The sequence below is a fragment of the Petromyzon marinus genome, chromosome 43 (genome assembly GCF_048934315.1).
Source record: "Petromyzon marinus isolate PM22_M1 ecotype Great Lakes invasive population chromosome 43, UKy_Petmar_22M1.pri1.0, whole genome shotgun sequence".
Taxonomy (NCBI): Eukaryota; Metazoa; Chordata; class Hyperoartia; order Petromyzontiformes; family Petromyzontidae; genus Petromyzon; species Petromyzon marinus.
The window spans coordinates 8,310,649-8,323,869 of record NC_133709.1 but is presented as its reverse complement, the minus strand read 5'-3'; the positions used below and the strand labels follow the sequence as shown (position 1 = coordinate 8,323,869).

Below are 13,221 nucleotides of genomic sequence, written 5' to 3'. Positions count from 1 at the left end.
CCTTTTGATAGAATGCTGCGGGTAACACCCACTTCTCAAAGCTCACATCAAAGGGCCCCCCGATGTGTGTATATAATCCAAGGTCGTCTCTGAACTGTGCTCCTAACACAGATATTCTGCGTTGACTTTTCCACCTGAAGACGGAAGCTTGTGTTGCCTCCGAAACGTCGTGATTTAATAATTTTCTTTTATTTTGTTTTATTTTATCTACGTGACTTTACCGAATAAAACCAAAGAGTATAATTCCAGCCTTGTGTAGGTCTACAATCTTGTCCCTGACATCCTTGGAGAGCTCTTTGATCTTGGCCATGGTGGAGAGTTTGGAATCTGATTGATTGATTGCTTCTGTGGACAGGTGTTTTTATACAGGTAACAAGCTGAGATTAGGAGCACTCCCTTTAAGAGTGTGCTCCTAATCTCGGCTCGTTACCTGTATAAAAGACACCTGGGAGCCAGAAATCTTTCTGATTGAGAGGAGGTCAAATACTTATTTCCCTCATTAAAATGCAAATCAATTTATAACATTTTTGACATGCGTTTTTCTGGATTTTTTTGTTCTGTCTCTCATTGTTCAAATAAACCTACCATTAAAATTATAGACTGATCATTTCTTTGTCAGTGGGCAAACGTACAAAATCAGCAGGGGATCAAATACTTTTTTTCCTCACTGTATATTACTTGCACACTGTGTCAGTTGTTATCTTGAGTATATTCTTGAGTAAAATGTTGTAGTTTTTAATGATTGTATTTTCATGTATTCCAGGATGCTGTATATTATTATAGATTGCTATTTCAGTTGCGACCTGTAGGGAAGGCCGTTATCCAGCAGTGGATTGACATGGGCTGCAGAGCAAACTATACATTATATGTGGTTGGTTCACAGAAACCCTGCAGCCACTTAAGGATCACACCATTCCAATCCATGTGACATGATAAACATTGATTCTTACACACGTACTTCTAAGCTTGCATTCTCAACTCAAATAATAATGAACAACCGGTGAATTGATGCATTGTTATACTCCCAAGGAATATAGGTAATTTGTTATTATTCATTGAAACTGTGGTCCTGACTTGATCAGTGCGTGGGATTTTAATCGTTGCATGCATGCCTCTTAAATTAGCTCGCAAAACCGTGTCGCTTCCTCCTCACCCTGACCTTGCCGTCTGTTCATCCCTCCTCTGCCCCCCCCACCGCCCTCTCCTGCTCTGCTCCTTCTCCTGCTCCGCCAGCTGTTTGACGAGATGCAGGGCCGGCCGGCCGTGGTGGTAACAGACAACGGTTGCGGCATGACGCCCCGGCAGCTCAACAACTGGGCCGTCTACCGGCTCTCCAAGTTCACGCGGCACGACCCCGACGCCAGCGAGTGAGCCTCGCCCCACGCCCCTCTCGTCGCCCCGCGCCCCTTGCTCCTTGCCCCGTGCTCGGCGCCTCGTCCCGCGCCTCACCTCGCCTCACCTCGCCTCACCTCGCCTCACCTCGCCTCACCTCGCCTCACCTTGCCTCACCTCACCCCGCGTGTCACCTCACCCCGCATCTTGCCTCGCCCCACGTTCCTTCCCTAGCCCAGCGCCCCACAGCCCTCACTCCTTGTCTTGTGCCATGCAACGGGACCCTTTCCCCATGCCTCGTCCCGCACCTCACCTCACGCCGTGTCTCACCACACCTCACCTCACCCGACGCCTCGCCTTGCCCCGTGCCATGTCTCCCGCGCCTCGCCACCGCACAACTTGTCAGCGATGTGTTTTAACCGAACTATGTTTAGAGAGGCTCACTGAAGTAACCGCTCGCTACCTACTCTAATGGCGATCTGTTGCAGTGGCTGTTAATTTAATAGAGATGTATGTTTGGCAGATGCAAGTCATTCACGCAAGTAGCTTTTACATTGTAGATGGCATGTGTTAGCCGGGCTACGTTTCTTTTCTCAAGAGTCCCTCAAATACAGAAACTCCTTATGCGTTGTTGTTAAACATTATGGGTAAAATCATATGCAAGCAGAGCTCTCTCCTGTCTCCTGTTATAAATCATTACAAATTCAGTCCATCGGTCTCTGGATTTTCACAGCAAAATTATTTGTTTATCCATGCGGAGACAGGAAACGGAGTTCTGCTTACTCATACTCTTTGGTTCTTTCGGGAAAGTCATGTAGTTATAAAATAAATTAAATCACGACGTTTCGGGTGCAACACAAGCGTCCGTCATCAGGTGGGACAACCCCAGCAAGAAATAATTGCTGAAGTGGGCAAAAGGGCTGCCGTGACAAGAGGCTATATAGGTAAGAGAGGGGGGAGGAGCCAGAGAGGAGAGATCGAGAGGTGGTGTGGGGTAGGGGAAGTGGAGCGCTGCTTGAGGGATTAGGAGCAAGGCAAAATGCCGAGGGGGGGGGGGACGTGGGCGGGGCTGGGAGTGGGAGGGTGAAGACGAAACTGGAGGTAACACCATGAAGCAGTTAAGGTTTTACCTGGTTAATAACATCCTTCCAATTACTCAATTTGTATCCATTTTCTCGGTTGAAGTTATGTTTATATATCTGAATGGCTTCATGAACAAACCTTTGATAGTAGCCCGAAGGAGTTCTGCTTATATATGCTCTCATGGGGGACTATTACAGTGGCCGCCACTTTAATAGAGATGTAAGAATAGCAGGTGCAAGCAACAAAGCAAACAGCATTCGCCTTGTAAGTGTTGTGTGTCAACTGTGTTACATTCATGTTCAAAGAGTCCGAGACTAGCGTGTATACATACAACTGCTTCTCTGAAAAATCAACAAGCTCACTGGTCGATACAGCACCTTGAGACCCGGTGACATTCAGACGGTCTATATACACATTGTAGTGTAATAGGTTTAGGTAAACATGCAGCCCTCAATTGATCATACCTTTGCTGGCAGATGGGCCTCCACTAGAGGGACCTATAGAAAACCCCTCCAGTAAGAGGGCAGATGGCCTACTCTTACATCCTGACCAGATGTCTTGGCAGAGCTGTGGTGTACACACACTTTATACCACGAGACCTGCTGATTGACTTGTTGTGGTGCAACCCATGTATATACTGCCGGGTTCACAGAGGCGGTAGGGTGGGTGGAGGATCGATTTAAGAAACTCGGTCATTGTTTCAATGGCGGAGGCCAGGAAGTTGACCCTGCGACCTCTGCGTTGCGAGTACGGTGTGCTAACCCGCGTCCCCCACATTGTACATCTGCTGTGTTTGTGTCGCCGTGCAGTGGTGGCTCGGGCTACAAGCCCCCGGTGGAGGTGACGCGCAGCATCAACAGCGACATCTCCTGCTTCGGCGTTGGAGGCAAACAAGCCGTCTTTTACATCGGACACTGCACACGGGTGAGCCGAGGGTCTCCCCTGGGTCCGCTCAACCTGAAATTAGAGCCCAGCAGGTGCTAGGTGGATTATTCCATTGCTGGATCGTGAGAGGTTACAGCCCACTGCCAAAACTAGTCGGGGTAAGCAAGGGTCCTATTAGTCTTTAGTTTGTTGTCCTTCCCCCGCACCTCCGGTTAGCACAGTTGGCTATGTCCGGCGCGAAAGAAGTTCAACATTAATGCATACACATCAGCCACTTGTTGCAGAGATGTTTACGGTTCGAATCCAGTGACCGCCCTGGTTATTGCTGGGAGTGTAGTAACTGCAAGAACACGCGCCGTCTGCTTCACAGTGGATGTTAAAGATGTATGGCGTCATTTGCAAGAGCAGGCCCTAATTGTGTGTTAGTGTCATGGACTAAATTTGCTAAATTGCTGTAAAAACTTGGCAGGACCCTGCTAAAAAAAGAGTCACAAAACTCCGCGAGGATATCCTGGGAAGTGCCGTGATTATTGCACTGCAGTACAAACCCGCTGACCCGAGCTCGATTCACGCTCACGGCCAAGACCAGTGATGATTTTCTGAACCAGTTGTGGACCTTCCCTAGGTCGACTTAGCCTCAAATGAGTACCTGGTGCGATGTGTAAATAAAGCCAGTTGGGAATGAAAGGCAGCCAGGCTTGGTGCTGGCCGCCCACCCCCTCGTGTGCCGTGCCAGCTTTTCATAGGCGATACTTGTCAACAGCACTTGCCCCAACAGACTGTTAAGGCTAGATGGGAGATCTTTGTCTTTTTTATATATATTGAACATCTCAAAAGAGTTTGGTGTGACGTGAAGAACGTGCTTTGTAAGCGGCGGGAACTGGACAACAACCGGCTGTGGCCATGGCTTGCAGATGATCAGCAAGGCAGCCAGCTCCAAGGACGTGCACGAACTGTGCCTCTCCAAGGAGGACTTTGAGAGGAAGGAGCGCAGCAATGAGGCCATCTACAGCAGCTACATCCGCAACCGCATGGTGGGGAGAGCACCGCACAGACAGACACAAGCACAGGGCATGCAGCCACAGACAAAGCTAAGGTTCATCCACACTATGTGCTTGAAAAGCCCAGTTTAATCAAAACTATGATTTTACTGCTCTCTGTGACCCCGTGGATCTCTGTGAGTCTGTGAGCCTTAAGTTTCTACATACGAGTCCACTGGTCTCTCACCGAGTCTGCCGGTCTCTATATGAGCTTAAGGTTTCTTTGTGTGGTCATTGGTGACTGTGCTGAGATCATCAACTTGCATACACTTGAGAACAGCTTATTAACAGGCGGCTGCCTCGATTCACATCCGATCCATGTCACTGCATCCTCGAGTCGCCCTGAACGTGTGCGTGTGTGCGCGTTGCCGTGCGTGCTCGCACAGCCGGGCGACTCATCCCACGTGAGCGCCGACGATGACCACTTTCTGCGGAGCCTGATCACAGAGGAGAAGGGCAAGCCCAGCTTTACCAACGTGGTGGTGACGGGCATCGCACTGCCGCACATCCACTACCTCAAGGCGTCCTTCCATACTTGGACGCGCCAGCTCGCGTGCGTACCCCCCCTCCCCACCTCGGCTTCTCCCCCCTCTCCCCACCCCTGCCCCTATTTGATTTATTTAGTAACAGTAATACCTCGGTTAACAAATAATCTGGGAACGAAGCTCCTGTATAACGAAGTTGGCTGTTGAGGGCCCCTCTACTATTGCAGTGATCTAAAAAATATCTTCAGAAATGGTGAAAATCAATTGAAAAGAGTGACGTTTTAAATGCTCCGCGTCCTATAATACAACCGATTGGGGTTTCTGGGCTGTTCATTATCAGGAGCCAATCAGCAAAGAGCTTCACAAGTCTCCCTTACTTGGCCCATTTTGGTCAAATGCTATCGTGTTTTTTGCAGTGATCAAGTGAGTTTACTTACCCCCATTATGTCATCCAACTGACAATCTAGTGCGAGTGGCCTTACTGGGGAAGAAGCGCAGCGGAAATCCATCTCTTTGGAAACAAAAATGCAGACCTTCTTTGGTTCTTTCGGTAAAGTCACGTAGAATGAGAATAAAATAATAAATCGATGAAATAAAATAACACAATAAAATTCTCACGACGTTTCGGCCACAACACAATTTATTATTTTATTCTCATTCTACGTGACTTTACCAAAAGAACCAAAGAAGATGAATCCTTGCAGTCACGAAAGCTTTAAATCGAAATTTAACCGAAAATGCAGATCATAAAGGAGAGTATAGAGGCGGGAGAGATGAAAAGTGATGTGGCACGTTACTTCGGGTTGGCGCAGTCCACCTTAAAGACCATTTAAAACCAAGCGGACAGAGTGAAGCAATGCTTTCCTATTCTATACCCCCCTTCTCTGAGGTCCTGATACGCATCCCAATGTCTTCCGTGTTGTATCTACCTCTAGTTAAAGAAGTTTCTGATAACAAAGTGACATCATGGAACGCATCTACTTTGTTAACCTAGGTATCTATATATATAAAAGGGAAATTTGTGAATGTGTGTCTGTTCGAAATGTTTAGCATACTTCCCGACATGCAACAAACTTGAAATTTGGCATGTGGGTAGCTTCAAGACTGTACATAATGCAAAAAGTATAAAAATAGACTTTTGTATTTTGGGGGGGGGGGGGGGGGTGGGCGCAATAATGTATATATTTGGCACGGCAAGTGAGCGGTGACGTCACATCTGTGATGTCACCCGCATGCGGCAGTGTGTCCCCCTGACGTCACGCATCCCCTCCCACCCTCCGCATGGCTGTCTCGATGTTCTAAGTCAACGCGACTATTTTCAGCTCGCTCTTAAATATAAAGCGGAAGATACATCTGTTTGTGTGAAGCAGCAAAAACTCTCGAATGCTGAGCTCTGACGTCATGAAATTTGCACAGCTGATACTGTCTGGAATTTCTAAGGGAACGCGACTATTTTCAGCTCGTCATACTTGTACCTGTATATGATTGATTCATCATACGCAATGACAAAAGCCAACTCTATTTCCCAGATCGTTTGATATCTCGCATGAAACAGATGGATTTGACACGCCGTTCAACCACACACACTGGCTCCTGCCCCTGGCCGACCCCCTTTGTCTTCCCAATCGAATGATGCCAGCTTTCTGTCGTCTGCCAGCTACAACCAAGCTTATCCTAACCCCTCCTTATCAGTCGCTCTTGTTCTACTGTCATCAAAATTTCACAACCACTTACAATAACCCAGTTCTTAATTTCAAATAATTATCGTCTGCTTTGGTTCTTTCGGTAAAGTCACGTAGAATGATAATAAAATAATAAATTGATAAAATAAAATAACACAATAATATTCTCACGACGTTTCGGCCACAACACAAGCGGCCGAAACGTCGTGAGAATATTATTATTTTATTTTATCAATTTATTATTTTATTATCATTCTACGTGACTTTACCGAAAGAACCAAAGAAGATGAATCATTGCAGTCACGAAAGCTTTAAATCGAAAATTATCGTCTGATGTACAATTTGATAACACGTCTTATAGGCTGCAGGGACACATGGAAGGTAGTGCAAGACAATGCGTGTCCAATGCTCCCTGCCTTCAGCAAACCCGCAACGATCGGTGTCGTAAATCGTGTCCAAATAACCACCATTTCCCGCACGGTGTGGCAAGCCCCTCATCGAGCAGTAGATTTCCAAACAGGCTGGAACGTGCACTTTGCCATGATAATTTCGGCGAAGCCTAGATTCCAACACACGAGTAGATGTTTCCGATCGCGCCGTCTGGAAACATCGTTCTCTCCGGATGCGAACGTAGCCCAGCACAGCAGGGCGTGTGATTGCCGGTGCTGTGCCCACTTGCTGTCCGTGTGCAGACACATCTACCACTACTACATCCACGGTTCCCGTGGCAATGAGCTGCCCACTGCCAAGTTGGCTGCCAAGCGCCACGTGGCCTCCAACATCAACATCGAGGCGAGTGGTCTGCGCACTCCCACGCAAATACGGGCGCCTTGCAGAGCACTCACACTTTTACACTGCTGCGGTTTATGAAATTTGCCACAGTTGCTGTCGTTGCTGCTGCTGGTGGTGGTTGGTGGTGCTGGTAGCATCGGTGGCTGGAGGTGATGGTGCCAGTGTAATTCATGCTGTTGGTATTAATGGCACTGGTAGTAGAAGTGATGGTGCTTGTGTTGATCATGCAGCTGTTGCTGGTGCTACTGATGGTAGTGGCAGTGCTGTTGTGATAGCGATGCTTCTGCTGCTGTTATTGCTGCTGATCATGGTTATTGGTGGTGTTGGGCGGCGGTGTCGATGACGGCCGTCGCTGCTGCTGCCACCGCCACAGATTGCTCTGTACGAGCGGCAGCGCGCGCCCAAGGTGGTGAACCTGCGCGAGGTGACGGACGACATGCAGACGCAGTATGTCCGCACGGCGTGCGATACCTTCGAGTTCCGCGCGCGCGAGTCCGGTAACTTGGGATCCTCCATCGAGGGCGTGATCCGCTACCACCCGTTCCTGTACGACCACGAGACGTACCCCAAGGACATCGCCTCACCCCGCAGTGAGTGCCACGTAGTGTCTTAGCGGTATCACTGTCAGTGCTGCAGAGTGCCTTACCGCTTCCTACAACGCATTTCATTATTCCCTCCCCACACGGCCGCAGTGTTCTCTTCCCATTCATCCTATTGTTCTTCCCCCACCCCCTTCATCTCAATGTTCTCTGCCCATTCATCCCATTGGTCTCTGCATTCATCCCATCGTCTCCCTGTTCATTCTGTTATATATCGATTCTAGCAATGCATCTGGATTTGAGAGGCTCTCGGAATGTACCACCACCTTGCAACAGTGGTTCACTGCACACAATCTAGCCCTTAATCCGAAAAAGTCAGTGGCCATCATGTTAGGTACCAAGCAACGTCTCAACTCATCAGCACTCCCAACACACATACACATCTTTGGTCACAGCATCAGGTTCACCGATCACTTCAGCTACCTCGGTGTCATCCTAGATTCAACTTTATCCTTCGACCGTCAAACCAATCACATCATCAGTTCATGTAACTTTCACCTGAAGGCTCTCAGACACCTACGTCCTCTCATCTCCACTGAAATTGCCAACACATTGGCATGTCGCATAGTTGGGTCTCGCCTCGACTATTGCAACTCCGGCCTAGTCCGGACCTCCACTGGCAACCTAAAAAAACTTCAAAGACTACAAAACAACCTGGCACGCGTCGTCATTGGCCGCACTCATTCCCGTCTCGACTCACTTGCCTGTCTCCGTGCCCTCAACTGGCTACCCATCGCCAGCAGGGCCACATACAAGATCGCCTGCCTCTGCCACCATGCCTTCACATCTGCCTGCCCGCCGTGCATTTCTTCATTACTGACGACTTGGAGCTCAGCACACGGCAGATGCCTGCGCAGCGCGACTCACGACCTCCTCTTGATACCAAGATCCAGGATGGTCACGTCTATGCGCCGCTTCTCGGTGGCAGCCCCAACAGTCTGGAACGCAATCCCTCTGCACATTTGCAGCATCACCTCAATCGCCTCCTTCAAAAGACACTTAAAAACTCACCTCCATAACCACGCTTTCGAGCGACTCTGAGCTTGGCTCCGCGCCTCTGAGTTACGGCTGTTATGTCCGCAAATTTGTGCGCGTTATAAATTGCATTATTATTATTATATCCCCATTCATCCCATTGTTCTCTCCCCTTTCATCCATTGTTGTCTCTGCTGTCATCCCATTGTTCTCTGCCCATTTTTCCCATCCTGTGCAACCCCGTGCCTACATTTGATCTCTCCACGTCTCACCTCTGCCTGTTTTTCCCTGTGCATCCCCATTTTCTTTCACTCCACCCCCTACCATGTGGTGCAGACGAGCCGCTCATGGAGGAGGAGGATTACGATTGCTTCATGCTGAACCCAACTCCACAGAGCAAGCGTCCCATGTTTGAGTGCTACTGGAACGGGCGGCTGATCCCCTACACTACAATCCAGGAGTGAGCGCTGACAATACCACAAGGCGATGGCGATATGAACACGGAGACGCCGCATGACAACATAACACGGCAATATCACGCACGGAGACATCACACAGAGACACTACATGGGAATACTACACAACATTACCACACGGTGACACCACACAGATGCTACACGGTCACATGGCGACACCACATTGTGACATGGAGGCACCACAATGCGACAGCACACAGTGACAGAGGGGGTCCCACTTTATTTGGATGCTCAGCCAATTCCATTAATGAGGGTTTGGCTTCATTTGGGGAGCAAATGGCAGAACCCGGAGAAAACCAATCACGCACACGGTCGGACGACACTCGGCACTGCCATCTCCTGGCCACAACTCCGATTGCCGCACATCGTAGAGGTTACACCGTTGGCACGTCCACAGCATTGTCCGTCATCCTGTTGCCTCCCCCGTTGTCGCCATGCCCCCCACCCCCGGCAGCTTTGAATGGTGCGAGCGGCCGAAAAAGTATGGCTCCGTTCCCCCCGAGTGCTACAACCGCATCTCGGGCTGCCTCTTCTCCAACGATCGGCTGCAAGTGAGCACCAACAAGCTGACCTTCATGGACTTGGCAATCCGACTCAAGAGCAAGGACACCATCTTCACACGCCTCGTGAATGGACAGGTACCGCCGCCCGCTGCGCCATTCCGCTCGCAACGCAAATTTTGTAAGTGTTTATGGGGGGGCGGGGGGGAGGGTTTGGTCGGCGGATTCACTACTATAATCCTCCTGTTGCCATTAGCGACTTGCCCAAATGAAAACCGCCGGGCACGTTCAAAATGTTATTGCACAAAACTTGGAAACATGAACCAATACAAAAAGGACCGTTTGCCGAAATGGAAAAGCGTATTGCCCAGACGGCTGCTTCTGTACAGGTATCTGTCTGCGTCGTCCTTCAAATTAAATACTTCTATCCATGCATGATGTTTCCTGCCTTGTGAAAGAAAGCTGCCGGCAGCCGGCTAGTTCAAGTCTCCAGGGTATGGAGCCGGTGTTATATGTGTTCTCACTCTCCCTCACCACGCTGTCACACTGTGTCTCTCTCTCTCACACGCTCTCTCGCCATTCCCTTCCCATTTCATTATCGCTTGTGTCTTTTGGTCTCTCTCACTCTATTTCTCTTTTGCTCGCTGTCACTCATTTTCTCACGCTCTCTCTCAACCTTTCCATCGCTCTCTCTCCCCCCACACTCCCTCTCTGCCACGGTCTACATCATTCTATCCCACTCTCATTTTCGCTCACCATCCTGCACCCTGACCCCCCCCCCCCACTTTTGCTCTCTCAGGAGCAGCGAGCTCGCATTGAGCGTGAGTTCCTGCAGTGGCTCAAGGACTGCCATGAGCGCTATGACAAGCAGGTGAAGTTTTCGGGCTTCTGCAGCACATTGACACGTTCCGACGTGCCCAAGCGCATGCAGACGCCCTGGGCCGTGTTCTCGCGCATTGAGTGGGACGGACGCCTCTTCAACACCGGCGACCTGGTAAGCATAGTACAAGCAGGGGGGGGGGAGATGATGTGGCCTCGCGGTAGTGGCAGCCGGTGGTGGCTTTGCACAAATATTGCGAAACTCCGTTCTCGTGGGTGTCGGGGAGGTTCCATACCCTGGCCCACCAGGAGACGGCGACACAGTGAAGTGTGGACCGATATCCATCTCTTCTGTATGTTATGGAATAGTGTTGCCATCACACGTGAGGGTTTTCTCTCGGTCGACTCAACCTAAACATTGCAGTCCGTCAACATCAGTACTGGGGAGACAAAAGTGGCTGCCCACCACCCCTTCACGCAGAATTTAGGCCTTAATAGACACCCGCGAACAAGACTTGCCCCGACAGTCTTGCACAATCACATAGTCACTTTAAGGTGTTTTTCTTGTTCGTGTTTTTGTTTGTTGTGGTTGCACCCGATTCAAGAGTCGAATGGCTCACAGGGCTATACCAAAAAAAAAAAATGACTGTACGCCGGACCTTTGTTGGTACGTGTGTGTATGTGTGTTCATATATACGTGCGCGTTTGTGTGTGGTCGGCAGGTGAAGACTATTAAAACACAGCCCGTTTACTACGGTAAAATCCAGCGCTTCCTACTGTATGGCGACCACGAGAAGGACGTGTACGCCACGGGCGGGGAGATGGAGATCTCGCAGGTGAGCAAGTGCAGCTTGCTGTTCCTCACGCATGCAGACCGGTGTACTCTCAATAAAACAAAACTTGCATTATGAGTATATTGCTACCGTAACATAATAAATGCTCTTATAATGCAGTTAGGGGTGCTGCGGTAGCGAGTTTTTAACTACCTCGCCTGGTATGCAGGAGCACGTGGGTTCGATCCCAACCCTAACGCCTGTATATTTGGCGTTTGCATGTTCTTCCTGTGGATGCGTGCATTTTTCTCCGTGTCCCCTGGTTTATCCCTCCACATTTAGAAACACGCGTTTAGAGTATTTTGTTGCTATAAAATTTCCACACGATAATAAGCCACTTCATAGAGCTATAATTTGTGGCCAGGCCGCTTGTGAAAAAGAGCTATGTACCTCATTGGGCCTTAGCTGGTAAAATAAACATAGATAGTTTATCCTAGGGGTTCTAATGTCTGCTTGTAGATCAAGATGAACAGAGTACCGGCCTGAAAGTAGGCCATGGTCTGCCAGTAAGGGGGCAACGTTGCTATTGGTTATTCTGATTATGGAATTTGTGAGTTACTCGATTTTGGAAAATTATGACAGCGATGCTGGAGCACGTTGCCTACTACTCCTTTTTTCAAATGACGTCACGGAATCTTTTCCGTCCTCTGCGAAGCAGACGGGGCATGTATTTTACGGTCAACATACCCGCAGTATGAGTGTCACGATCATAGTTAACTTTCCATTAAAATGAGTTAACATGTCGAACAAGCCACCAGCACCTGGAGAAAAACGTTGGACATCGTATCATACAGCGCACGGTAAAAACGGAAAGTACGTGGGAGAGCTGCACAGAACAGCTGTGAAAACCTCCACAGTTTCACAGTGAAGCCTCCATAATCTGGGGTAATTGGGGGGAGGTTTGGCCCATAATTCAATAAAATCATAAATAATACCAAACATACAGAAATTGGGCTATAATCACGTGTTTATTGTTCACCTTCGTAGAATGTGGGTGAAGACGTAGAATGCTTTGAATGTTTTTAGTCTATTGTTTCTTAAGCAATCGCCGACATGTTTGCAGTCAAGTGGGCACCGCTTGGCTGACCCTCAATGGCTGAAGAGCAGCTTGTAATTAATTGAGCAAAAGATATTTACAAATATAATTTGTGGAGACGCAGAGACTGTAGGGTGCTCCCCACTTCTAGGGTACGCATGTGCGTGGCCGTCATGGGTGTGCCTCAAAATGCACCTCGCCTGGCACAAGCGGCTTGGTGACTTGATCAGTTTGGTGGCGAGTGGCGGCTTTTATTCTGACAGGTGCGTGCGTCACTGTCTCTCGCAGGAGCCGCGCGAGTTGTACAGTGAGCTGCGGGTCGTGCCGCTGTCTAAGCTCGACCGTACAGCGTCGGCCTTGCAGATCAAGAAGTGCATTGATGACGAAATGGCAAAGTGGGTGCCCTCTTTATCCGGCTACACCCTCACACGAGCTTTTGTTGCTCTGTTTCCTCTGTTTGACTTGGCAAATCTCAAGTGTGGTCATTGTATGTCGTTAACAGGAAAGTTTCATTTATTTAAATAGTGTATTTGACTCGGTACATTGCGTTGATATTTAAATTTTGAGTGGGGGACTCGCGCACAGGGGGTTGCTGCCTGTAGTGTAACGGTCAACACGCTGGAGTTGCTATCCAGAGGTTGCAAGTTCGATTTCATCTCCCGGCGTGGTAGTTGAAACAGTGGG

At 49.1% G+C, this 13,221-nt stretch overlaps 1 protein-coding gene across 1 annotated transcript in view; it reads left to right on the top strand.

The window, feature by feature from the left end:
• The window catches only part of SMCHD1 (structural maintenance of chromosomes flexible hinge domain containing 1), a 106,516-nt gene that overhangs the window by 20,373 nt on the left and 72,922 nt on the right, over positions 1 to 13,221 (top strand). The window contains exons 5-15 of the mRNA XM_032970353.2: positions 1,234 to 1,367; positions 3,225 to 3,339; positions 4,215 to 4,334; positions 4,727 to 4,893; positions 7,200 to 7,299; positions 7,673 to 7,889; positions 9,210 to 9,333; positions 9,804 to 9,987; positions 10,649 to 10,843; positions 11,391 to 11,504; positions 12,826 to 12,932. Of these exons, the coding sequence (XP_032826244.1) occupies positions 1,234 to 1,367; positions 3,225 to 3,339; positions 4,215 to 4,334; positions 4,727 to 4,893; positions 7,200 to 7,299; positions 7,673 to 7,889; positions 9,210 to 9,333; positions 9,804 to 9,987; positions 10,649 to 10,843; positions 11,391 to 11,504; positions 12,826 to 12,932 (1,577 nt within the window). The remainder of the gene's footprint in view (positions 1 to 1,233; positions 1,368 to 3,224; positions 3,340 to 4,214; positions 4,335 to 4,726; positions 4,894 to 7,199; positions 7,300 to 7,672; positions 7,890 to 9,209; positions 9,334 to 9,803; positions 9,988 to 10,648; positions 10,844 to 11,390; positions 11,505 to 12,825; positions 12,933 to 13,221) is intronic.